General features: G+C 40.2%; 1 protein-coding gene across 1 annotated transcript; it reads right to left on the bottom strand.

Annotated features, from left to right (window-relative positions):
* Window positions 1–421: 421 nt before the first annotated feature.
* Window positions 422–27,397, bottom strand: LOC144699613 (heparan sulfate glucosamine 3-O-sulfotransferase 3B1-like). Its single transcript, XM_078570679.1, has 2 exons — window positions 26,591–27,397; window positions 422–3,266 (listed from the first exon to the last, which is right to left on the bottom strand). The coding sequence occupies exons 1-2, from the start codon at window positions 27,142–27,144 to the stop codon at window positions 2,648–2,650; spliced, it is 1,173 nt and encodes a 390-aa protein (XP_078426805.1). The 5' UTR covers window positions 27,145–27,397; the 3' UTR covers window positions 422–2,647.

The following is a 27,397-nucleotide window of genomic DNA, read 5'->3' on the forward strand; positions in this document are numbered from 1 at the left end:
TTTGTAATCTTCTTTAAGTAATACTGCCACATTGAGAAAGAAAAAGAGTACTTTTAATGAGCTTTATTCACAAAGTGTCTATTTAAAAACTTTTGCATTTCTTCAGTAGGGAGACTGCTGGTGATAGGTAAATGTACAGATCAATTCAGTTCCAGTTGAGTTGGCTTTGAAGTTATGACATTGGATTTGGAATATTGTACATTTTATCAGTGTAATTATGAATAAATTGCATGTCTTTCTAGTTAGATTTATTCAAGTTTTTCTTCTTTAAAAGGGAGGCAGCAAACATCAAAATATCAGAGCAATAAAACTAATTGTTAAATAATTCTACATCCTCCCTTTTATCTGAAGGGTAAAGAGCCACTCAATTGTTAAAGCTATGAACAAACTTTTCATATTCAGAACAAAGAAAGACCATCAGTTTGGTAAAATATATTTTATTTGTTTCTTCATAATAAGAAACAGTATGCTTTTATTCAATATCCTAGAAAGAAACATTTTTATCTGTGTAAAATTAATTTTCTGTTGTACATACCACAAAATACTTGATTTACTTTTTTTTTTACACATTAACTAATCTAAAGTACAATATTATCAGAAGAAATTTGCTAATATCTGTACTTCTGAATGCAGGCTGAATAAAACTCAACCACATATTTATTATTACAAACTGATAGCTAACCACCATTTCAAGGTATAAATTTACCCTTCGGAAGACAATGGATTGGATATGCTGCGATATTACGCATAGGGCAGAACTTAACAGATGTGTAATTCATTTCAACGGCATAAGTGCTTTGGAGCACTTTGCTGCTGCCTCAGTGCATTCGACATCATAGCACGTTACAGATAGCTTCCATTTTGCACAGGAACAATCGTTGTCACTGAAAGGTGGCATTTTGGACAAGATTTTCTGCTTTTAAAAGCAAGAATGATTTTACTTTCAAAAGACAAAACCTGAATCTATGGGTTAAAACAGGATAGCATGCAAAGTGAGAATCTTAACAAAAATCAAAATAAAAAAAGATGTGAAAAATTGTGCTTTGTTCATTAACAAAAATTCTAATTAATCTTAATAGATCAGTGTGGTTGAAGGCTAAATAACAGACAAATGGATTGAAATGCCCCTTTCTTAAATAAAAAAGGCAGCGTATTATTTGTAGCACAACATAGAAATGGGTTTGAATAGCATTGTTGGAGATTTCATCACTGTGGTCCTTTTGGTTTCAATTTCTTGCCCAGGGCTCAAACAAGACGTTAGGATCCAGTAAAGGTTTGAACGTAGCCAAGACCCACCAGGAATACACAATAAGTCATGTTTTTGCACAGGTTGTCCTCCCGATTTAAATTTTCCTTCTTATGAAATGTGTGGACACAATCTGAGCTAAAGTTCATGCCTGAAAATAACTTCTCTATTACCAGTTGCCAACGTACTTTGTGTTGTTTTGTAATCACTTTCAGGAGATTTCCAACTCTTTCACTGGTGCAAATCAATATCCAGATTCCAGCAAACTGTTTCAGGCAGCACTGGTTCATGTTTCATTTTGAACTGACTGCATCACATCTTCCTCTTATTTCACAACCATATTACATTTTAGAATTCAACCAACATTTTCACAAAAAATAGAAACATCGAGTTAACTACATAACCATTACACCCTGGAGATGACGGTGCCTGCAGGACCATACCTGACCAGTGAAAGAGCTGGACAACTCCACTTTCACAATAACCTTACAGGCATTTATGGCAGCCTCAGAGCTGGCCATAATCAAATGATTATAACTATCTTCCTGCCACAGGGTCATGGGTATTAAATGAGGAGAATTTTCAGTCTATAGGTCACAACCCAACTGATCAACATTAATCATATGGCTTATGATAAATACAAGAGGGAGAATAAATGGATGTCTTTCCAAATTTGGCTCCAAGTTGATGGGAGAGGGAGTTTGGAATCAATATTGGGATCTCCATCTACACAAACTTCACAGAATGATCAACCAATCTGTAGTAATTCATGCTGTGAAATGAATAGACAATGGTCTTGATGACCTTAAAGAGAGAAGACAAAACAAAGGACCCAAGCAGCAAGATGCAGCAAGATACTGGTAATTATCTGGTCATTAGAGGCCTTGAATACAGTTGCTACAACTAGTGATTTAAGCAAAGCATGGAAATAGTTTGATTATTTTTCCCTTTTTGTTGTCAATAGGCAAACAAGATTTTCTTACGCTCAACAGTTATGTGCAGTTTCTGCACTGAGTCGTACCATCGGACCACATTTTGCTTTCTTGATGGACTTTTACAACAAGAACTTTCTGCATGAAGCCAATATAGACCGGCAAGGAGTCAAATGCCCAATTATTAGACCATATGAACACTGAATACCCGTAACAAAAAGTTGTGCTTTTGGATATTAAATCTTAATCGATGAATGACAGCACCATCAATGAGCAATGCAATTAAAAACTGTGGAATGTTAGAAGATATGGGCTGATCTATATACAGTGTGGTTAGGCAGCTTAGTGAATTAATTGCTTAAGAATTAAAAATAAATTATTATAAAATAGATTTCTGTACAAGTTACATATATATATAGAGCAATAAATTCACATGTCTTTATCGTAATTACATGAGGTTAAATTGACCTTAGTCCCAGCCAAAGTTCTGTCCCGTCATTTGGTAAAATTTCATGTTGAAAGGCCGGTAGAAGTCTCTCAGCCTCTGAACCACCTCTGGCTCAATGTTGGGATGGGTTCTGCCTTTTGTTTTGCCCAGGCAATGAGGCTTGCTGCTGCCCTCTGGCTTCTTCAAGCAGGGGAAGCCCTTGGTCTTGTTGAAATAGAAATGTTTGTCTGTGATGATCCTCTTCAGACCCAGAAAGTCTTGGACTTTGCCTAGTTCTCCCGCTGGGTCACTGATCAGCCTCTCTCCACTCACAAACAGAATCTGATGCATTGGGAAGTACTGTAGCCAATTCTCCAAGTGCTTGGCATAGATGCCAATCTGAATAGCACTCCATGAGGTGTCAATCAGGCCTGTAGTCCTGTTTTTGAAGGTCAAGCTCTCAAAACTGGGAATATCGGGTTTTTTGGAGAGAGTTTGTGTGTAGTCAGAAATAGCCCGAGTGACAGGGTCCCGAACCACCACTATTAGCTTGGCATCCTTGGACATTGCATAAATTCGGGCAGCTACCTCCTTGGTAACAAAGTAACTGGGCGTTTTCTCCATGGTGATTTGTCCATCCAGTGTTTTAGGCATCAAATCCCTGAGTAAAAAGAAAGATACTTTGATGAAGAAAATCCTCTGAGGAATAAGACCAGAAGCAAAGAAGATAGCCATAAAGCCATCTGAAAAGATGCAACAAATGTAATTATATAGAATATATGTAGCCTCTAACAGACTGGGACTTGGCAATTGATATATTACTGGACTCAAAAATTTCATTCGTTGGTGTCTCAATGGAAACAAAACAGCTTTAGGAGAACTGCTAAAGATTAAGCACTAGTAAAAGTGATTATTGCCTAACTTGCCTGGAAAGGGGTAAGTAAGAATAGGTGGGACATACATAACTTCAACAACTTGCTGTAGACTTATATAGACTATTAAACCAGCAAGGTGCCCTATCCAAAATTTTGGTAATGATATTTGCTTAATATGATAAAAAGGTAAATACTTGAGACTCTCCTGGAGTTTATTGAATTGTCAGAATGCCCTTGATTCTGAAACTGCCTCATGTTACTGAAAGATACAAGCACTTATTAAAACCAGAACATTGTGAATATCATAGACCAGGATTTTCTAGTCGGCGAGAGGGGAGGCGGGGCCTGCTTGCCGACGCATAAAATGACGCAGGATATGTCAGGCGGAACTCCCGACGTCACCGCGCCCCATTTAAATTTTCAGGGAGGCGGGGGCTCAGCAGAATCAGCTGTGCACCTGCCGACATGTCAATGGCCAATTGAGGCCATTGACAGAGTCATTAAACTAATTAATGGACCTGCCCGTCCAACCTTATGGTTGGTGGGCAGGCCAGGAGCCCTGGCGGGCATTAGAAAAAGCATCAAACCTCATCCACCGACGGGATGAGGCTTCATGTAGGTTTTAAAAAATGTAATTAAAGTGTATGTAAAAGTTATGGACATGTCCCAACTCATGTGACAGTGTCACATGAGGGGACATGTCAGGGAAATTTTTTTTTCTATTTTTCAGATTTTTTATTGTAAAGCTTCACTAAGTGAGGCTCTTAGCCTCAGGGAGATGAGCGCCCTCTTTCATGCGCATGTTCGAAAGAACACACTCTCAGCTCAGGGAATTCCCCCCCCATGGAGCGCACAGCGCTTCCTGGCGGACGTCACGCTGGGCGGGCCTTAACTGGCCCACCCACATAAAATGGCGGTGGCCCCCTGATCAGGGGCACTGATCGGAGGTGTGCCTCTGCACGCCTGCTCTTAAACTTCCCCCCCCGACAGGGGGAAAATTCTGCCCATAGTTATTTAAAATCAATAGCCATTACAGCAGTTCAACAAAAAAAAAAGCTAAAGGGATTTAAATAGTTATGGTAAAAACAAAAAACTGCGGATGCTGGAAATCCAAAACAAAAACAGAAACAGAAATACCTGGAAAAACTCAGCAGGTCTGGCAGCATCGGCGGAGAAGAGCACAGTCGACGTTCTGAGTCCTTCTGTTGAAGGCTCATGAGGACTCGGAACGTCAACTGTGCTCTTCTCCGCCGATGCTGCCAGACCTGCTGAGTTTTTCAGGGTATTTCTGTTTCTGTTTTTGTTTTAAATAATTATGGTCCCTGTTTTCAATGTTCAGATTGCTGTAGAATTCTTTCCTGCCCAAAAATGAAACTTGAATGTTCTGACAATGAATCCTATGTCACTGTGAATTTTTAAATATGTCCCTGGAATATACCAGCTATGATGGTGACAATATATTCTCTGAATATGTTCTCTATTGGGATTTCACAATATTGCCCAACCATTGAGGCTGTTTGATTCTCATGCAATAACCATTAATAATTCTTTTCTTGGACAATTGTAAAATAAACAAACCATTTTTGTTAAATTAAATAACGTTCAGCATATGGAAATATGCTGAAAACAGCAATAGAACATGTTTACTCATGTTAGATGTATCAATGCTGAAAGTTGTAGACTTTACTATAAGCATGTTGTGAAGATGAGTCACAGATTGTCCTACAAGGGTAAGGTACATGAGCACTAGTCTCAGTGAGAGCAATTACCTACAAGGTCACCTCAGTTGCAACACTAACTTGCACAGTCAACATGATTGGTGTGTTGGTCAACTGAACTATGGACAGTAAATCAAGCCAGCTAAATCCTAAGGCATGGAAACATTTTAAATATGCTACTTTCTGTAAGTCAACAGACCCATGACCACTGAGAGGGACAATATTGTCAACTCTAAGCTCCCTCCGAGTCACGCTTGACTTAGACAAATATGCCTGGAATTTTCAATAGGGTTTTCTGGAGGCAAATCATTGGAACCTCCTGAGGAATGGTACAAGCGGCATTTTTCACCAGGATTTCCTCCAATGTTCCACCAAAATTGCAGCAGGAGAACTGCATGGAAATTCAGGGCCATAGTACCTTTTATTCATTATTTCTGAGCCAACACCCTAGAACTCTCTGCCTAAAACCTTCAAGGGAGCACCATCAGTACAAGGACTTCAGCAGCTCAAGGAGAAGGTCCACCACAACCTTCTCAGGACAACTAGTGATAGACAATAATTGCAGCACACGCCCTAATACAGTAAAGTCCTGTTGCTGTTAAGTGCATTTGGATCAGAATATCTATTAATTGGAAAGGCAACTGGGGTCATGTTTTGGTGAATATACAAATATCTTGCAACTGGACTTCAACAAATTTTCAAGTGCCCAGGATTCAGGTATTTAGTCTAATGCAATGCAGAGTCAGTACACACCATTCCAGTTAAATCAAGAAACAAGTTGTATCAAAACCTAATCATTTGAAGTAACCAATGCTAAAACAGCAAAATGGGAATATAGCACCCAATAATATGTAATCATCAGGGATTAAATTAAGCAACCTTGAATTAAGAGGAGTAGGTTGCACTTCTTTCTTCCCAAAATGTATAAATCTATTTCAAGGTAATTCATACTATTAAGTACATGGAGTGCAACCACTGGAACGAGTTCCATTTCAGTAAGTATGGTTATTCTGCTGAATAATTCGTATTGCCTTTGTCGGTCTCCTAAGAGTTATATTAAGGGCTCACACATATATTACTATCTTTCAAGAACAGTCTTATATAATGAAGATTTCTGTTTAAAAAAAAAACACAGCTCTTCTGCTAATACCTGTAGAGACCTGCCTTAGTCTAAGAACAGGTTGGTCTATTTTGCGTAGTAAGTACAGTACTTGGATTCATTCCACATTAAGCCACAAAGTTCAGAAGAAATAAAATGCAAAGTTCTGGACACAATATGAAACAAGCAATAAAGTCCTGGATCTTTAACTATTAGAGAAAGGGAACTAGGATAGACAAAAGTTATCAATAGCAGGTGGTCATTTTAGAATCTAATCCCTGCTCTTTACTGGAAGTTTTGTCTACACAGAGGGGCACTGTGCTCATCTGCTCACATTCCTCAGAGGAATATTCACTGACTATAGTCAACAGGCAAGTTGCACATTTGTAAATGATTCTTTCTTTTATTCAACTGTAATAAGTCCTCCCATATAACAGGAATAGACACACCTTCTGCATGCGTAAAATGGACAGATACTCACTGGCTCCCTCACATTAAAGATAAAACTAACAAGTGAGTTAATGTAGAAAAACTGTTTAGCTTGACAGATTGTAGTACTCCCAGGGACAAAGTTAGAAAGGAGCAGTGAGCTTATTTTCATCAGTCAGCCATATTTTAGGTTCTTGGAACATTTAATTCATAGTAAATATCATTCTTATAGAAGCACAATTCTTTAATACTGCACTAATTAAATTAGCTGAACTTTAGCAAAGAGAAGATCATTAAGAAATATTCTACCCGGATAATACTTTAATGAACTGCTGATAAAAATTGTCAGAGCTTTGTATCATGGTCCACTTAGTTCAGTGATTCAATCTGAACTATATCAGATAGTGTGTGTAAAATAAATTTGCTGTGAGATATAAATGTAATGTTCTGAGCATTGTTTTTTTTTCAAAAACTGCAATATTTCATGCAAACAGGAATAAAAGGGAAGTCTTTGGTAAATTATTGCCTAGGATCAGGAGGCATTAAATATTTTTCCCATCGGCATTAATAAATATCTAAAAATCATCTCATTCTATTTATTTACTGATATCTTGGGTCATAGCATTACTCTATATAAGAATATTCATTAGCTTTCTCAAAATCTATGACATGCTATCTGAAACATTGGAATTTAGATTCAGAGTTCTGTATTAAAGCAGATTTACTAATCTCTTTTAATGCTTCATCTCCACCCTACAAATTTTCTATGCTTATATTCCATGTAAGATGCCTTGAGTCATCGAAGGGAGTGTTCTAATGCTGAAGACTTGCTTGAACAGGGGTTTTCTCAACTTAATTCAGCTTAATTCACAGCCCTCTTATACAATCGTAGTAATAGCATTAGCCCTTAGCACAAGTCACTTGCCTTGACATCTAGCTGGTACCCAATCACGTTGTTGTGAAAGGGTTTCAGCTTTGCAACAAATGTGTTATTCAATTCATGTGTGAACTCAACCAAATCAAATGTAAGCAGGCAATGCAAGACCACCTGGACATTGTAGCAAGTGCAATATTATTCCAAGCACTGTTTCTAGAGTGTTTTCATTGGCTCTTTTGTGATATTGAAATTGAACTGGCCTTTTAATACTTTATAAGATATGGAATTGGCAGCATAACTTGAGCTTTCTAGATCATTATGGCACCAAGCAGTTATATTATAATCTGTGTTATTTTCATGAGTTATTACAATCTGATCAAGATTGAATTCTGAAAAACAGCAGAACACAGCAGTGATCAAACATTGACAAAATACAGGAATACTCACGCACCATCTGCAGCTAAAATCAAATATATTCACTGTTTCAGAATAATATTCCTAAACAACCAGAGAATGTACATTGTTTACAGTTGACACAGCAATAAGCTATAAAGCAATTTTCTACAGCTTTCAGTACAACATTACAAAGTAGGTTCTCTATGCGCTGTGCACAGACTAGGACATCATCTCAAATTACTCTGTTATTGAGAAGCACGTGATCAAATACACCACTGGAAGCAGGAGTTCTAGCGATAGCTTGAATGTTAAAAAAACATCCTCTATAACGTTGGATATCTGTAACTTTGGATAGGATTCTTTTTAAGCACAATGCCATTTGGATTCAAAATTCTGAAAGGAATAAAGTGAACATCTGGATCAACACAAAGTAAATGATTGCGTAAAATGTGTGTAGTCAGTAATATGCTTGATTGTGATTTCAATGGTTTGAAAGCAACAAAAGATGATGAAGCTTGATTCACCATTAGATGAAAAGGGAGACTGCATCGATATGATTTATAAGGTATAGGTATTCCGAGATTTCATCAGCAAACAGATATTCTTTCACATTACTTTTGTCGTACTTTCAAGTCTTTTGTTTGTTTCATTTACTTTTCAACTTCAGCACACAAAGCTGGAAGGCCTACTACAGGAAGCATGCAACAGACCGCACTATCCTCTTTTATTCTGAAGCAGTATACCTGGTTCCATCAACAATTGTTAGGCAGAGGAGCCTCATCCTATGCCTTATAAGTGTCATGCACCATTCAGAATTTTTAAAAGATGCACTAATGCTTTGAAGATGGGCCTAAACCCACCAAACATCAAAAGACAATCTTCATGATCCACATCAAACAAAGGTTCATTTAACCAAGTGGTTGACTAAAGCAAAACATGGTTCTCTAAACATAGACTCCCATTAAACAGCTTTAATCAGCTGAACAGAAAGATTTGATCTACAGTTTTGCAACCAAACTATCTTGTTGACCGTTTAAACATCAAAATATTAAAAAAGGAAAAAATTAGGATTCTTAACTCACCAGCAAATTTTGAGTTTGATTAAAGTCAGCGCTCAGCCATTTTAATTTTCTGTAAACTGTTAAAATTAAACCAGGTATGATATTCAATAAATCAAAGAGCCTAATGTAATCAGGATCTAGCTTTTAAACAAGGAGAGGACCCAGCCACATCATTGCCATATTAACCACTACACAAAAATTCAGATGCATATACAATACTTGGGATGCAAACTTTGATAACATAGTTATGACCTAAATTATAAATGTGTCAAATATTGGCAAAACAATTAAGTTGTTGCATCATTGATTTTGTTGTATAGCTAACTGAGAATAAAAAACTCAAGTCTCCTGAAAGACAATTTACCATGACAACCTTACCCTAAAAAATCCTCTATTTTACCTCAGATCTTGGTGATTCAACCAGTACCAAAAAATAACCTAGCTCCCACATTAACACATTAAAGTCAGCTTCATCTGGACTCTTGTTTTTACCCGCATCCTTGAAATCATTTAAAAAATTACACCAATGTACAAGAATATTACTGACCTGCCTAGACCAATAAAACAGGACCAAGACATGTTTATTCCAAATACATTTATCATTTTTCTTTTAATTCAACAAGGTGCGCCACTGAATGAATTTACATCAGCATTTTGCTTTATGGCAAATCAGTCAAAAAGATGGCCTATTCTGCTCTTCCACTGCCTTAGAACATAGCTGCCCTGGACAATGAGTTAGAAAAATTGAACTTTGAATTAAATGAAGTTCTTGTTAACAGTAAACTGGCTTCAATAATCTATGCTCCAAATACATGACATCAAACAGAGCATTTAAAAGTTCTCTTTCTTACATATGATTTGTACTGAAAGGTGGTGATGTACACGTGAACAATCAAGATAGCCAAATGAGAAACTCTCCAATCATAAGGCATGGGCTATATAAAAATAGAGCATGCCATAGCTTGTTCTGGAAAGAATCTGCAATAGATGAACTACTGTATCAATTTAATTAAGGCAGATTAGCCTTTCTAGATCCTGATGTACTCAACTTGTACAGTCCTGTCAAACCTATGAACAGCTGTTCCTTTAATTTATGTACATTAATATTGGGTTAAGTGTGTTTAGTACACATGCACATTACCTCTCCAGCTGATGGCAAAGCAGAGAAATTCTAGAGAGGCAACGGCATTAGGAATCCCCATATTCATGGGGCCACATGTTCTACACTTAAAATGTTAAAGCACAGAAGCACATTCCCTCTCTTTTAATAATGGGCACCAGTAAATTAACTCTAGCCTCCAGTGGGGCTTGATTGGCATAGTAACACCATGTCGAGTAAACAGAAGAGGACTATATTGCAAGAACTTCATATGGTGACACTCTTTTACCTCCCTCCCTATTGGAGAAATTTGTGGTCTCCAGTGTGAGAGAACTGATTTTGAAGTCAAGCAAGTTGGGGAAACACCTGACCCACAAGTGTGCCCCACCACTCTGTGACTCAGTATACTGCTGCTCTAACGCATAGCGCCAGGCACAGATTGATTAGTGCGTTAATTTACTACACATTTCTTGGGAAAAGTGGTCGGTTGCTAGATTCCAATTGATAAACAAGAGTGTGGGTACAATGACCTTGGATTTCTACATTGCTATTTCAAGGTGAAGTAAACTGTAGTTCCTCAAAATTTCAACAGGGTCCAATAAGAATTACTATCTGCTAGGTTGGTGACTTACTGACATTTTTGCAAAGCCTTTGAGGGATTTTAGAAACTAAGCAGTATTTATTGAGGTCTAAAAATGTTAAAAGCAGTCAACTGAACCATTATCTGCTTGTTGACGTAAACAGCTGTATTTTAAACATTGACAGGCCATTTTCTCAAGTCAACGTGCTTAATTGAAAGTTTCAAGGGGTTTTTAAGTCAATGCATTGAGGGAGGCCTCTGTCACAATCTACAATTGATGACTTGTAATAGAGTTCAAAAATCCATATTCTATTCACTGCTGGAAAGGACATTTTACTTTCCCCACAGTGATGATCCACGCAGTATTTCATAGCATGACTTGAACTCACTGAAGCATTTGTGAGGGGAATATCACGGCCGTGTTGTCCATTCTTGCCCAGGCTGCTAGATGGAGTGCCATATGGCAGTTATGCAACCCTCCTAAGGGAAAGGAGGAGGAAATAACTGCTTTGGGTGTCTCATGTACTAGAAAATTACACTATGTGCTGTGGAAGGGTGCTGACAGAGACGTCTATTGTACAAACAAGTCTCTCTCCTCACCATCCCCCAACTGAAGAATACAATGTGGCAAGGATTTTCACATCAAGGGAAAATGGGCTAAAATAAAAGCTACTAAGGGTATTCCTTTGTTGAGGAATCTTAAGGAAAATGTAATATAAGCGTAAAACAGTGTGCACTGGTTAATGCTCTGTCTACTTTTAAAATGAAATGAGTAAATGGAGTGAAATTGTAGGGCAGGCCATTACAGACCCAAAAGGCTGTGTTTGTGTGGTAAATCAGCAATGCCCACTTAGCACTGACTTTTAAAAGCGAGGTGATTAATCTATTTATCTTGGTTGTTTGCCAGAGGTGTTGGTAACCTGTTACTGACCCATCTTATCGCTGAAGAAAAAAAGGAGCATATCAAAGTGACAGTAGTTTGGGGCCTCAATCAGAACAAAGCTCTTAATGCTCTTCAAAAAAAGGTTACATTTATAGCACCTGATAAGTCTTTCAACAGGTGTGCACTACCCACCTCAGGAGGCCGTGATGTGCTGGTCATGAGAACGTTTGATTGACATTTGCTGAAATTCAATCTGCTAAAGCGCAATCTCACTGCTCCAAACTGTCTGGCAAACAGTGCAGTGTGGCACCTTGTTGCCTCTGCCACATGGAGGGCCGACTGCAATTGCCTCTGCTTTTTAAAATGTATACCTTATCACGCTGTGCGATGAGTGAGCTTATCATGTTACTGTTTATAAGTGTGAGTTATTCCATAATGGACTTTAACAAAAACACACTATCCCTTTGTCAATTTCAATGAATCCACTACTTTTGCTTTGACCTACATTTAACTCAGAATGTCAAGCATATTCCACTTCACCAATTTCCTCCTGTTTCCCATATGGCTTCACTTGATATATTTTCTGAATACGAATTTCAAAAGTAATGGATTGACGCCCACCACAACACCCGCACTCCATAATTTTACAGTTATGACCGCCATCTTCTCTCCAAAGAATGTTGTATAGGAAATATCAAGTAATCAATTGAAGTGAAAAACTCACAATATAGGATAATTTCTACTGCTTAGCAACTTTCAACAGCGTCCTGTTCAAATGAATAGCTCAGTTGCCACCTGGTTCCGACACACAGTAGAATGACATTAACTCAATCCAGGCTTGGCAAAAAGGAACAAAAAGCTGGCTTGTGACTTGCAACTAACTCAACTTACATGATGGACTCCACACCCCATAATTTATCACACAAGTGCCATGTATGGCATAACCTCTTTGTTGCCTGATGCATTATCTGTCCTTTAGCATGTTAAATTGCTGTGCATCAGTACAATAAGCTCAGAATAGGAATTTCAATTCAAGTGCATCCAGAACAGAACCTGGCACCATTCTGGAGCTTGGGCACCAGATGCTAGTATTGCATTACAAGGTTTAACAGAATCATTTGCGGCTATTCTCACAGGTAGCTTCTGCGCAATCTTCTGACATTTACTGATTTTGTTATTAGTCAAAAGCTACTGATTGGATCAAAATTCTTCTCATGTCAATAATTGGTCAGAATTTTGGAGTCCAAGGCACTGACTATGACCCATTTCGTGCCTTGAAAGCCTCCTTAATATTGTAGCTGTTCTTAGATTTCATGGTATCTACTAGCTGTAGTTAATTGTTGGGAGGGGGAATCTCAGGATATTTATGACTCATTGACACTTCGGGTGCCATGAGTTGGAATTGCAACCATATGAATCCATTATGAATTCTGAACAGTCACATTCAAACTTCCTCCTGCTGTATTATATGATCATAAAAATAGTCAAAGTATTTTTATCATCCAAGATCAGAGAGTTAATTACCTCCTTTCAGACTTTACAGATGCTGTGCCTTGGAAGGTTTCAGCTTTCTTGAGCCCAGCCGGGATTATTTTGGGAATGGGTAGGAGGAGTAAGGACTGGAGAATTCACTCCAGAAGATGGAAGTTAACCATGTTAGCCAACGTGTACACACAATGAGAGAGCATTGTCCTCTTATTCGTTATTTGGTGGACCACTTGTGTCCAGGGTGGCCCCCTGAAACAGGTATTAGTCACCTTGAATATACAAAACAGTGGGTCAAATGTCCATTTAAGACCCCATCCCAAATTTGTCATTAACCTAGCAGAGCATGCACCAGCTTTAGAGGATTAGCCAGCCTTCTTTAAAGGGGCCACCGGAGGCTGCACTCAAAGATATTTAAAAATGTTATTCTTTGGTCTGTGACGCTAGGGGGCACAGGAGTGCTGCTCCTGACCCCAAACAAAAAAACTGCAGGCCGCTGCCAGCCCAGTTCACCCTCTGCAGTATACTCCCACTGTACCAGCTCAGACATTACCTGTGTGCCAGCTCAACTACCCAAAGCCCTAACCCAATGAGCTGCACTGCACCCTGGATTTGTGTGTCCACAGCACACCAGGATTATAGAGGTAAGGCTCAAGGTCCAATTTCTAGTGAATCTAGAATCACATTCTGGCTATGGCATCTATTTTGTGCCAGTTTCCAACGCTGCGCAACATTTCCCAGGCATCATATTTTAGACAGGAATTCCCATGCACTAAGGTGACAATCAAAAATGGTTATTTTGCTTTTGAATTCCCCGTGTTTCATGCCAACACATTCTGCTTTCTAATTGGGAGGTGCTTAAGGCATTACGCCATGGCTCAGTAATTTGCATTTACCTTCATTACCAGGAAGGAAAAATATGATGGCATGATTTTAAAGATGGCAGCAGATAAAACAACTTATGCAGCAGCCGTGGTCATTTTTGGTAAGAATGTCACAGCTGTTGTCAGGAGTTATTTTTTTCCCTTCTCTTCCCGTAGATTTCTTACCCTAGGGTGTTGCAATTTCCACATCAAGCTGGAGTTTTGAAAATCCCTAGGTCCATGCAAAATCTTCCACATGTGTAGACTGATTCAGTTACGTCCTGGACCGTCTTAGCCATTGTATCTCATGCTTGGAAAGTGGGAGAATTATTACAAGAATGGGATGCTTTAACTGTGGTCAAACCGTGCGATTATCATAGTCAGAGGGAGTATTGACATTCAGGTTCTGCTCTTTTAACAATAATAGCTAAGATTATTCTCTGCTACTGATCCTTTGCTTGGCTGGCATTGCTGTGGAGAAGCAACCAATTAAAGCCAAATGTTTCCAGTTACATAATTACACAACTGTCTGCCGCTTGTTAGGAGGCATTTCACACTCTATAAGAGATATACTGAAATGAGCTAAGGAAAGCATTAATAGCCTACCATACCTGCAACGCCAAATAGTTTGTAGTCAATGATGAGTATCATAAACCAAATAACTCATTAGACTACCAACATATATTAGTACAACCGCACAATAAAAACCTTCTCATCTGCAGCTGATTAAAATGGAGAGCACAGTATTTAATGGAAAAAACATTGAACTGTTCATTGATCTATCTCAGATATTTGAGAACTATTGCTGCTACAAAATTAGCGGGAACTAATTATCCACATGGTTTAAGCCTCAGTAGCAATATTTTACTTGAGAAACATCAATCTGCACACAAATTACTTTATCAACTAAGGATCTTCATGGGAAGAAGCCCTCAAGGTGTCAGATACTATTATAACTTTATAGTCAAAATTAGCATGCATCAATTTCCTGGTAAAATAAAATGAGCTATTTATGCCAAGTCTGTGCCTCTTGATGAATCGATGGGTCACTGGAGCATTAAGAGTTAATAATTGATATAAGTGTAATGAAAGTGGTTTAGCCCTGGCTGTATTCTTTGCTCTTGGTGTTTCTTTTCTCCCTCCTTAATTTTGCCAATAAACATCTTCGCAGACCAGCATATTGTTAAATAAATGTTCAACATAGAACTTTAGAAACCCATAACATAAACCTTTCATTTTGGTTCAAAAAAAAAGAATCTATTGCTGAGCATCAACTGGCTTCTTTTGATACAGCTGACTTCAGCTACAGGGGAAAGCAAACCTTAACAAGGAAGAAGGAATATGTGTAAAAAGAAGTTTGATGAGGGGGCTGTTTGAATGGCTCTGAACAATAATTGGCAGTACACCATGTGTGGAAAGCTTACTGCCAACATGGGTGTTTGACATGAAGTTCCTGTTGGACTGAATTGCTTTTGTTTCCACCTTCAGCAGGAGATTCCTATCTTGCTCAGCCATGTTTTCCCAACTGCTGTGGCCACATTCAGTGGTAGCTGGCAGGGGCCAGGCCACCCCAGTAGCCTCACTCCTCCCCTCTCCCCATGTCCCCCTTACAATTAGTCTCTGTAATTCAGAGTGAAAACAATCCACTGCTTCCCAGTGCGAGATGAAAGGGGTTTGTGCAGCAGAAGTAATTTCACTGCTGTGAAGAGGCCACTCTAGGCATTGTGTCCAGTTAAGGAGTTGGAACGGGATTGGCTGGCAGGGGTTTCCATGTGATTCTGCTGCTACCTACTGTTTTTATGGTGCTTAGGTAGAGCTTGTTGGGATAATGGTCACAATAGAATACAGGGGAGAAAGTAATCTTTTAATGCACAGAGGAAAGTGTTTTATTTATACAACACAAGTTCCTCCATCGTCTGCGAGCCTAATTGCACTCAGTGAAAAAAATGTTCTTCATGCTGAACATTTTCTAAAGAAATCCATTGTCCTTTGCCTCACAGTGGCCTAATTACCTAAAACTTTAAACAAGCACATTTTATGGTTTGAGATCACAGCTTTTTATGAACTATATTAACTTGATATGCTGAGCAAACCACAAGTTTGCAAATAGTACATAAAGGTAGTCATGTTAGACAACTGTTCTGAAATTAAGCAAAAAAAAGGGAGAAAAGTAAACGACAATAATAATATTTATTTGGATTTTCACAACCTTATATTCGTGATTTTGCAAAAATAAAAGTTAATCTATGAATAAAGGTGAAAGATATGAAATAGAAGCCCGATTGTACATAAATATCAGCCAGTTCTGTACTTCAACACCTCTGCACATCCATTACATCAACTTATAAAAAAACCGGTCGAAACTCAAAACGATGTCCAAATTCATGCTCTACAAATGAACTTAAACTTAGGTTTCGTTTATCTCAGTGTGGCAGATTTCAGGTGATTCTGTTCTGGTAGAATCCTTCTACAATTTACATTGTTTAAAAAAATGACTAAGTTTACTCTACCAACAAAAGTTCCAAAGCAAGAGAATAATTGTTTTGTAAACTAGATGCACTCAATGTGCTTCCAACAACCTATCGGAACGGCTTTGGCATGCTGCAACCCCTCAATGCTTTTTAATGCTAAGTTATTTCCAAAGGCAGAGAAGTGATGTGTAACCTAACATTAAACCTGGCTAGCCTTAAAGTCTGTTCAGAGCAGAGGAGGTGGCAGTCAAGCAACTAAAGAGAAAACGAGGGTTAGTTACTTTGTTCTTTAAACTGCAGGATATTAGCCTGACCTTTCCCAGAGTGCTGCTGGTCCAGTTGTCCATTAAAAAATCCAGAATGTAAGGCTAATGAGGCATTTGGGTCAAGAGCCTGCAAACTAGGGAAACAATCAGGGTCAAAAACTCCAGTAACATTTAAAAAAAAGTCTTCAGTGGGTGTGCAACAAAGACAGAAATGCAGAACAAGATAAACAAAAAAATGGGCAGCTACAATCATGTCTTTAATCCAAAAAGGTCTCTTGTCTTATGGATTGACTGAATGACACAGAGCTTGCACATCAATAGAAAATGAAAGATAATGCATTATTTGTATTATTGCTTTGCAGTTCCAAATTCAGAGCTGTGTAGGTACCAACATCTGTGAAGCCATTTCTTCAATGTTCTTGCTCATTTTAAGAGGCAACATTCTTTGTTCATATCTCCACACTGAAATCTTGCATCAGTTTTCAAAAATGCATGCTAATGCTAACTATAGTAACGTTGGAAGTTTACAGATAGTTAACAAGGAAGCAGCAGGTTATCCTGATGATAAAAATAATGCTTGAAAGGTGAAGTAATTGGAGAAAACTTAAAGTTTATAACTACAACAGTTAGCCAAAGTAAGACTTAAAATTGCATTTATCTCATCCTATGATGGTCCTTGCCAAGTAAAGCATTAAACAAAACCAATTCATTCAGCAAAACCCACTGGAAGATGGCTGCTACACTTTTGCAGTTTTTGATGTAATTCAATTTGATTAAGTATAATCGACATTCCATTAATCTGGCTGAAGCCTAGGACAGTTTAACTGAAGGACTAAGGGTACCATGTCTTTAAATTGTTCCAAAATCTTTCCTAATGTCAACTCTGCATTTTTATTTTAAACAAATTTACCTACAACCAACTACTCACCTTGGTGTGTTTAAGCAACTTTAGCATCAGGACCAAAGAAATAATTTACAATAAAATTTCACAAATTGGGTGAGTCCAATAATTAAAAAATTACTTTCATTCTGGCTTACTAGAGGAGGAAAACGCATGTTTATAGCTATGTATCATGGATGACCTTGATTATGAGGGGTTTTTTTAACAATATAATTTGAAACCACAACAACCACTGTAAGCTAAGAAACTGCAACACACACAGCAACTAAACTAAGTGGAAGAACTTCCCTACAAGCCAAACAACGTGTTAGAATTGTAGTGTCCATTGCAGGACACCTATGCTAATTATAAAGTGAACAGGAAAACAAATGTATTATTGTGGAAACCTGTGAGCCAGCATTAGTGCAGGTTTGAGTAATAGATTTACTGGTACTGTACAAACTTCAAAGGTTTGTTCAGTTTCAGGGTGAATGCCTCAGGGGATATTCAGGACAGTTGCATCAAACAAATTAAAAATAACATCTCTAAACACCTGGTAAGTTACTGAAACAAAAACAAAAATAGCTGGAAAAACTCAACAGGTCTGACAGCATCTGCGGAGAGGAACACAGTTAACGTTTCAAGTCCGTATAACTCTTCATCAGATCTCAATGAAGTTGAGTAAGTTACTGATGTGCAGTTAGTGTAATGACTCACACCTTTGGTTGTGCAAATATTTTTCTGGTACTTACATAAACTTGCAGATCCTCAGTTGGTCTCTTTCCAGTTGATAAAGTGGTTGTCAATGGTAAGGCAGTTGACTGACAGTCACTTTATCATCTGCTGAAGAAATCCTGAAGGTTTTGAAAGTTTCTTTGCTACTCGTTACCTCAATTGCTACATTGCTTTGCCTTTACAATATCATCAATATGTCGTTCAGTAGGTCATTAATTAGATTCAAGAAATTTATTAAATGAGGTGTTGATCACAATTGGTGTACTTGATTGACTTGTTAAGTTTTGACATCTTAACCTAATCTCTAAGACACACATCAGAAAAATTGTGATAAAATAAATTTTGCAATAGGGGCTGTTTCAGTCATCAATGGTTCACATAAGGTATATGACAATTTAAGCAATGGTTGTGGGAAACATTTGTTCAACTACCATCTATAGTTAGAAAAAATCCCCTTACAAGTTTTTAAATGAATTATGAATTCTGCATAAAAACAAATTAGCAAGAGAAATTGTTAAGTCCAGTCACTATCTGTGTGCTTACTTAATGACTATCAGGAGAATTTAGAGATTCTGCACCACCCTGCTTGAAATGCTGCAGCTGTCCGAAACAAATTCCCCTTGATTTTCGGAAATGTACAACTTTCACATGTTTTATGAAAGGCCATTGAAAGTGTAGCAGTTGAGCATTTTGTTGCAATGTCCTTCAGTCTCTAATTGCAAAACAGTTGAAAAACATTTGTATTCTGTGCCAAGTGGAGTAAAAAGAGTGATTTTGCTAATGATGTTCCCCCAACAAATCAACCACAATTAATGATTCTGTCTCATTAAGCATTTTTTACATTCTTCAACTGGTTGTTCTCATCTTATCTATAACTTTGAAACCAGTTCATGTCCTGTATTTTACTCTCCTTGTCAGCAAAACACTGGTTCAGGCAGGCTAATTAATGATAACTGCAAATATAAATGCCTCAATTCCTGTAAAACAAACACCAGGCTCACCCTGGTACAGATATTTTATATACAACTAATTAAACTGACAATATCTGAGCTTTTTGCTATAACCTGCAGATAATCTGAGACAGGCTAATTGCTCTGAAATATGATCATCTAAATTGAAAAATACATTTCAACTGTATTAGAATTGCTGTATCTCTCTTCATGAACCTCATCAGATTCTTGGTCACTCAATAGCACACAACCAGTCACAGTGGAAACATTCCTACATCTGACATAGTCCAATGGTAATTATTGGGTTTAATTAAGGAAATACTGGACGTCATGAAATTCAAGTCAATAGAAAACTGTGATGATGAAATGTAGTAGAACATTCAATGCGCAAAATTATATTTTGTTGCCACCTCTTTTGTGAACAAACATAAAGTGGTCTCTAGCTGTTCAATATAGGAAAGCTGTCCAATGGCCTATCTTGGTCTGTATTTACAGAACACTTATGTAAATATGCCTTCTGTAACTCCCTTGAGAACGGCAGGTACAGATCTAGTTTACTCCAAGGGAGTGATTGTCTCTAAATACAAACAATATACTGAGGGCACGTGGCTGTTAACCTATTTACTGGCAACATACTGTGTACACAGAAATGAGAGTATTTGGAGAACAAGAGATAGTTAGTTTTACTGTTTTCTAGCGGGCACTCCCCTCTGATGCTTTTATAAAAATTAAAAATGGAATGTTAGCTGTATAAATTGGGAAATGCTTGACTTGTTGACAAAGTCTTAACTGGTTATTGTCAAACTTAAGTACAACCTCAAATCTTCTCTCTATTGAATCTATGTTGTACAAGGAAACAAATCTCAATAAAATCACCCTCCATACCCAGAAATTGGTACAGCGATCAGTTTTCTGACAATAAGCACCCCTCAGCACAAAACAGAAAACAAAATTAAGCTTAGACTCAAAAACACATTGATTCTGTGATTTTATACTGAGGTCAGACTGCACACCAGAAACCTTGCTGACTCACTAAACTCAGACAGGGGAGGGGGGGCGGGGGGTGTTTGAGGTGGGGTGGTCATTTTTGTTTTCCGCCAAGCTGGTCATTCTAGGTAACTCAGGAGTGAAACTGATGTCATGTCCTTGGTCTGGATTACAGTGTGAATCTTATCATAACTCGGTACAGAGAGACTCTGTTTATAAACATACATCTATTATTTGCAGACTGTAAATGCCTCAGGGGTAGACTTGTGGTTCACCGGCAATGAGAATGGCATCATTTGTACAGAGCCTGATTTGAGGGTTTATTTACCGACAGGGTTCCAATCGGGTGATAGCAGCTGATCTTACCAATTAAACAAGGAAGCCTCCCCTCTCCTTTCCTGTTTCCTTTGCTCCATATGTTAAGTGACAACTACAGCCATGTCTTATCAATGACACCTCCACCCATACACTGGGCACAGATCCTCCTGTTGGAGTAAGTGGGTGTGACTTTGTGAAAGATGGCTTCCTTCCTATAGAGGACTTCTAAAATAGCTTTTAAAAGCGATTCTTTTAATCTCTTCTCCCTCCGCTGCCATAAAGAGAAAATGATTAGGCAAAAAAAGGAATATCAGCTTAAGAAATACGCTTTTCCCAAAACAAAAAAAAAGAATCAACATTTGGCAGTTATTTAGGAAGCCTACACATGTTTGAGGGGGGCATTAAACAGCAAAACATTGTCCTTCCTAAAGGTGACAGTGCGGATGGGTTAAATTAGATATCGCTGACTGCGATGGGTCTTGTTTTAAAATCAGGCGAAAGTTTTCCGTTACTAACTCCTGGTGTTCCAACTTTAACCAAAGTGCTTCGATTTAAACTTTTGGAAAACTTAATTGTGTTTGGCCCAGGCTGGGTGAGGCGGGCGGGGGCGGGGGGTGCTTAGTTTCGCAATGGGCACGATATTTGCTGAACTTATACGAATGGAACATTACGGGATGATCCAAACCAATAACACAACGACAGGTTGGAAGGTGGGAACCCGAGAGAGGGTTCCTCCGACACTGGCTGGCGTGCAACAGAAATGTACCAATGATGTAGTAATCCCCTCGAGAAAATGAATAAGGAGGTAGCTGCAAATTCAGTGAGTTATTTGGGTTTTTTTTTTACATCGACGAGTTTAGAAACCAGCACTAGACAGAAGAGTAGTTTTGATCTGCATTGGAATATTGGAATTTCATTGGAATATTGTCATCATATTTTTTTTTAACTAATGTCACAGGACAAAGACGAGGATCCCCAACCACTTCTCAAGATGGCCAGACAGATTTGTGTAGAGAGAGCGAGTTTCCAGAGCCCAGTAAGGCGAGGCAGCAAAACACGATCCTTGGAGGTGGGTGGGTTGTGCTCCCGAGTCCCTTCTCTGGCTGAGATGGGTCAGCGCTTGTGGACAGTGCAGTGCCCAAGCCGCAGCGGCGCAGGCGGATCCTAGCGAACCTGCGGGTGGCAGCACTCACTCGGAAAGAAGCAGCATCTGTCTGGGCAACTCACAGGACATGGCCTCGCCTCTGCCTCGCCTCCCACCGTCTGACCGCCGGCTATTTTTAATATTGGAAAAGGATTTAAACCGCCCCTCACCCAACCCTTAAAAGAAGTATAATGAACAGGTTTTTTTTCCCCCCCCCCAAAAAATAAATAAACTGTTTACATAGAATGTCAGTTTGAATGGGGCAAACTTCCAGTCAGTGACGAATTTTGATAGCCATGAAACAGTTGTGATTTTTTTAGAAATGTGTTCAGTCCCTATCCAATTATTTCCTGGAGTAAAATGCCAGCGCTCTCCCCTGATTGGCGACTGAACCCGAATACAGCAAAGGACAGGGGGTGGAAAATGGACAACGTGTTTAAACATCCTAATAATCCCATTCCCTCTTGAGTGTTGGTTTACTAAACTATCATTAATTACTGTTCAGGTCAGAGCACCCCGGGTTTTCGGGGTCAGGATTTAAACTAGATTAAAAGCCAGCAATCTTCATCGACACTTGGGTAACTTTTCCCTTGCTAATCGCCGTTGATGATAAATGACATCAGGGCTAAACCATCACTTTGGCCACAGCTCACTCCCCGACATTATTAGCCGGCGTTTCACGTTGAGCCCGAGTCTGGCCTGGGTTACAATTATATTTCGGCTAAACAATCAAACCAGCCGGCTATCTCCTGGCAGATGAACTCTTGTTTGTTTCTTTTGCCACCTCTGTCCAAAATCTCGGGATAAAAAAAAATGACAACCGCTCCGTGTTGTGACAATAAACGGAAACAAGTACAAACTGTGCCCCAAGTCCCAGAGCACCCGTCATCTCCAAATGGCAACTGCTCAGGGGCCGATTTTTCATGACTGATGCACCATCCTGTGCAGACATTCGACCACGAAGGGCGGAATGGGACAGGAGAACAAAAAATAATAATCAGAACTGATATACACCAGTTCTTTAAGTTACGTTTAATTGCATTTAAACCGAATACCAAAGTGACCTGAATATTAATGTGTGAATTTGACCAGATTATATATTTTCTCTCGATTCAATAATGAGAATTAATTTAAATCTGAACTAAGAACAAAATCCATACAATTCTGAACGCTACTCAAGATTTGTATCTGATATTTTTGTGCGGCCTGATTGAATATTAGGACAAAGTATTTTTTTCCCCTTCATTGACCAAGGCCTCCTTGGAATGAGGGGGACATTTCGGAAGCCTGTAAACTTTTTTTTTTCCCCCTTATTAAAATTCCCTAGGAAAGGGACATCCAGGTTTCCTTAGAGTAAAACTGGGAGTTTTTCATCCAGCGACAGGACAGGACTGATAATGAGAGGCTGCCTTCAGGAGGATCTGAACTTGTCGAGCACTCCCCCAGGACTCTCTCTGACTGCAGATTGGTTTAAGACAAGAGTAGTGATAACACCGGGAAAGGATGCACACATTTGCGGGTTTATTTTCTTTTCCTCTTGGTGTTGTTGGTTAATGTTGATTTACCTGCCACTCAGTCCAAGGAGCAACAAATGAGCTGCAAATGGCGCAGTTTGAGACCAGAGCTGAAATCAACCGAATTGGCTAGAATACAAACAAGGTTTCCAACGCTTCAAACATTCGGTGGGAGAAATTCTGGACACTTGGCTGGGCTTCAATCGTTCACTATTGTACCCAAGGAAAACACACTCCATTCTATTCCCGCTTAATATGCTCCAGTTTACCATGTACTCAATAATCCAAAGTCTTGTTCTAATTGAAATGTAGAAAATATAGAGATTTACAAAAAAAAAGTGACCAGCAGTAAAAATCTACTGGAACCCCAACACGATCATACACAAGTCACTGTTTCGAGGTTTGTAATGGAACTAAAATCTCCCCAAGTCCCTGAACCAGTCCTTCGCTGATCCGCCCCAAACGCTGTTTGTTGTGTGACGTGGGGAGGATTTTATGAACTCATGATTTGCCCATTTTAAGGGTTAAAACCATTGGAACGGCGGCATCAGGTCCCTGGTTATATTTTCTCTGACGTTTTTTTAAAAAAAATTCTTCCCTTCGGGTCAATTAAGTAAATAATCCATAGATGTTTTGAAGAACAAATCGGATTTTAACGACTTTTAAATTGTACAATTCATCACGACGTTTTAGAAGGTTCCTCTTCGCGTCAGTGTAATGATTATGGGGTGGGGGGGAAGAGAGAGAAGGGTTGTAAAAGCCCTGGCATTTTTATTGCACGAAAAGTCGAAAGCGGGGATAATTAAAACAAGAAACTTTCTCAAACTCCCCCATATCGTTCAGGCAGACAAGTATTTTATCTCCAATGGAAAAAAAAAATTCACATCAAAGTCTTTCCCTCGAGGCGAGACAAGTATTTGTGTGTGAGAGAGATCAGAATAAACCCCCGCCCCCCATCAGATCCGGCAGATCTCGCCAGCTCTGATCTGACACCTCACTTTCTTATCTTAACTGAAGCAGATCTTTCAGAAAGAATGAATAAAAGGAACGGGACCTTTCATTCTCAGGTGAAATTAAATCAGCTCGTCCTTGTGTTTTGGAAACGAGCAGGAGGCCGACACTGTGATTTTATTTACATATTCTAACCGGTTACCGAAAGGACGCCTCTCTCTCTCTCTCCCTCTCCCCCTCTCTGTGCTGATCTCAGGAGACGACCCACGATGGGAGAAAGGAGTTCAACAGTCTGTGCAATCAACTCCCCTCTCATCCCCTACACCCCCCAACCTCCCAACACGTTTTTAAAAATCCACAAAACACAAATTTAAAAAAAGGAAAAGACACGTTAATGATACATTCGATTTAATTTGTAACTCCCGACCACAACTATCGGGCCGAAGGAAGGAAAGTTTTAAAAGACACTGTAAAGTCAGTGAATACAGCTGGATTTTCAATAATTATTGTCAATCATCTCATCAGAACACACCGAGAATCATTAGCTGGGCCAATTCTAAAGTTTAGTGTTTAATCTGGGCTAGCGACTGAAAACTCGTTTCATCGCTTAGACCTGAACTCCTGTGTTCTTCTGAAATTGGGATCCGGAAAAAAAAAAATTCGAAGACAGTGACAAGAATGTTTTTTTTTTAATCGGCAGATTAGACGGTAGGTGAGGTGAGGCTTCAGGTTGTCTTTATTGCGTTCGAGCGCGTGTTTAAAGTCAGAAGCGAGCATCCAAAAGTTACACACACACACACACATACACACTCTCTCTCTCTCTGACATCCCAACAACTGCCGCGGGACGGAACATCTCGGGGGTGGGGGGAGAACTGATTACTGGGAAAGACTTTCAGCTTTGGAAACCTGAATTCTCTGGTCAGGCTGCACTCGGAGAAAGCGGGGGCCCAGAAAGAACAGCAGATTTCACCTCGTGTTTCTCTGCATCCCGATTTATTCCCAGGGCTTGTATTACCGAGCCGTTTCCTGGCTTGATGGATGTAAGCTAAAACACAGCTAGCTTCACCTTTCACAATATCCCTTTCCCCTGGCCCACTGCAGAGATCTATAAAAATAAAAGCGCACTGCCCTCGGCTCCCTACAGTTTGAACCTCATGAGTTTCGCACCATAATTTATTTTAACGACCTTTCTCTCTTGCACCCACCCCCATACAGGCTGAAGTCACTCTCCATGCACACAGTTCATGAAAAGGGTGACCATTGCAAAACAGCTCAACTTGGGCTAAAACTCCGGCTGAAGAAAGCTCAGAATGAAGCAGTTAGTTACCAAACCCTCGACCCTGTACAGTAAGCAGTGTGATTGTTCACATGGCTGACAAGATTCCAAGTCAAATTCGAATTTCAGATCAGCGTTTGCCCAAACGCACCTTTCGTTAGTGAAGTTTGGGGTATAAATTGCCTAAAGGCGCATTGTGGAGTTCGTGAAACCTCCCTCTTTGCATATGACAGGCAGCCTGATATCTACAATAACCTTATAATTTCGCACATTGTTTTTTTTCCTGTTATAACTGTGGCGCCATTCGCTTGTCAATTTAAGGTACATAACTCCGCTTGCCGGGCTGTGTAGGTCAATTCAGATTATGTTAAAAAGTGTACACCCCCATGTAAACCTTGTGAAACAGTGAAAATACACACACGTGCTATATTTTACACACACTATATTATATATTCCACTGGGGTGAACCTGCCGCTCCCCAATGATTAAAACACATCCCCCTCTGCTGAGAGCGGGGGTATAAAAATGCCATGCATTGTAAACCGGGTGTGAAAGAGTGAGGATTGAAGCGGAGGTTTATGACATCGAGAGGAAAAGAACAATCTGTTTAAAAATTCACGCTTCTGATCGCTGCTCAACCTGAAGTGTTAAAATAGGTCGGGCTGAAATCTTTCGATGTTTTATTTTGGGGGCTGGGGGGGGGGTGGGGGGGAGGGTTGTACAGTCTCGGGCCTGGGGTGTTCCCAAAGATCTGGGAGTTTGGGAGGGAGCCGGATTTTCCAGAGAGGAGGTGGAGCTGGGTGGGGAGGTGACCCCCCCCCCAAAAAAAAATCCTTGGCATTCGGTGCTCGATTCCACAGAGCGGCGTTGAACAGCCGAACTGCCCAACAAGTTCTAGCGACTAATGAAGAAGATTCAAACCCATTCCCTCGGATACCCCACCCCTACCCTCGACCAGCTCCCCGCGGGAATCTCTCGTTCCCTTGTGGACGGGGCGGGGGCTGAGAGGGTGCCAGGCTTTCCTGCCCTTAGCTGGGATCGTCCTGTGCTTCTAGCATCATCCTCCCCCCCTCTTTCCTGTACCCCCTTCCCAAAGAGGGCAGCAAACCCCATCGCCCACACTTACTTATACCACTCCATGCCCTTGTCGTAGTGCCTGTCGAAGAAATGCGGCTCTGCCCCCACGGCCCGGACGTCGGGATGGACCCGGAGGAATTCGAGCAGGGCCCGGGTGCCCCCTTTCTTCACCCCGATGATGATGGCTTGCGGGAGCTTCTTGGCTCCGTAGCCGCTCGGGTTGGGGTCGAAGGGTTTGAGCGGGTGCCCGCTGGCGGCGGTGGGGCTCTCCTCGGTCCCCCCGCTGTTATCCTCCTGCAGCAAGTCTCTGGAAGCCGACCGGGAGGCGAGCGGCTGCTCCCGGGCCGGCCGCCTCTCACCTACCTCCTGCCGGGCTCGGAGCAGCAGCTTGGGCTTGGGCTCGGGCTCGGGCTCGGGGGCGCCCGGCCCCTGGCGGCCTGGCCCGTGTGCATCGCCCAGGCTGGGCACCGAGAGGCAGAGGGCGGTGCACGAGTAGAAGATGTAGACCCACAGGAGCAACATGGTGAAGAGCAGCAAAAGTTTCTTTCGGAAGGCGGCCGGGGTAGCGAAATCTGACTGGTACCAGCTCAGGCTGCATTCCATGCCGTGCGTGAGCGATTCATTGTTAACCAGACACAACTCCTACAGAAAGTGCAAGAGGAAGACCAAACCCGTCCCCATCATCTAGAAACACAGCGTGTGGCCGCTGCCTGCAGTCAGGGCCATCAGACTGTTAATTGTGGCCACATATTGATTCAGTCTCCTCTCCCTCTCTCTCCCTCTCCCTCTCTCTCTCTCTGTGATGAGCTCCCCGCCTTGTATCCACCGCTTAGATTCTGCTGCTAATTCCCAAAGC

Source organism: Cetorhinus maximus, chromosome 24 (assembly GCF_964194155.1).
Source record: "Cetorhinus maximus chromosome 24, sCetMax3.hap1.1, whole genome shotgun sequence".
Taxonomy (NCBI): Eukaryota; Metazoa; Chordata; class Chondrichthyes; order Lamniformes; family Cetorhinidae; genus Cetorhinus; species Cetorhinus maximus.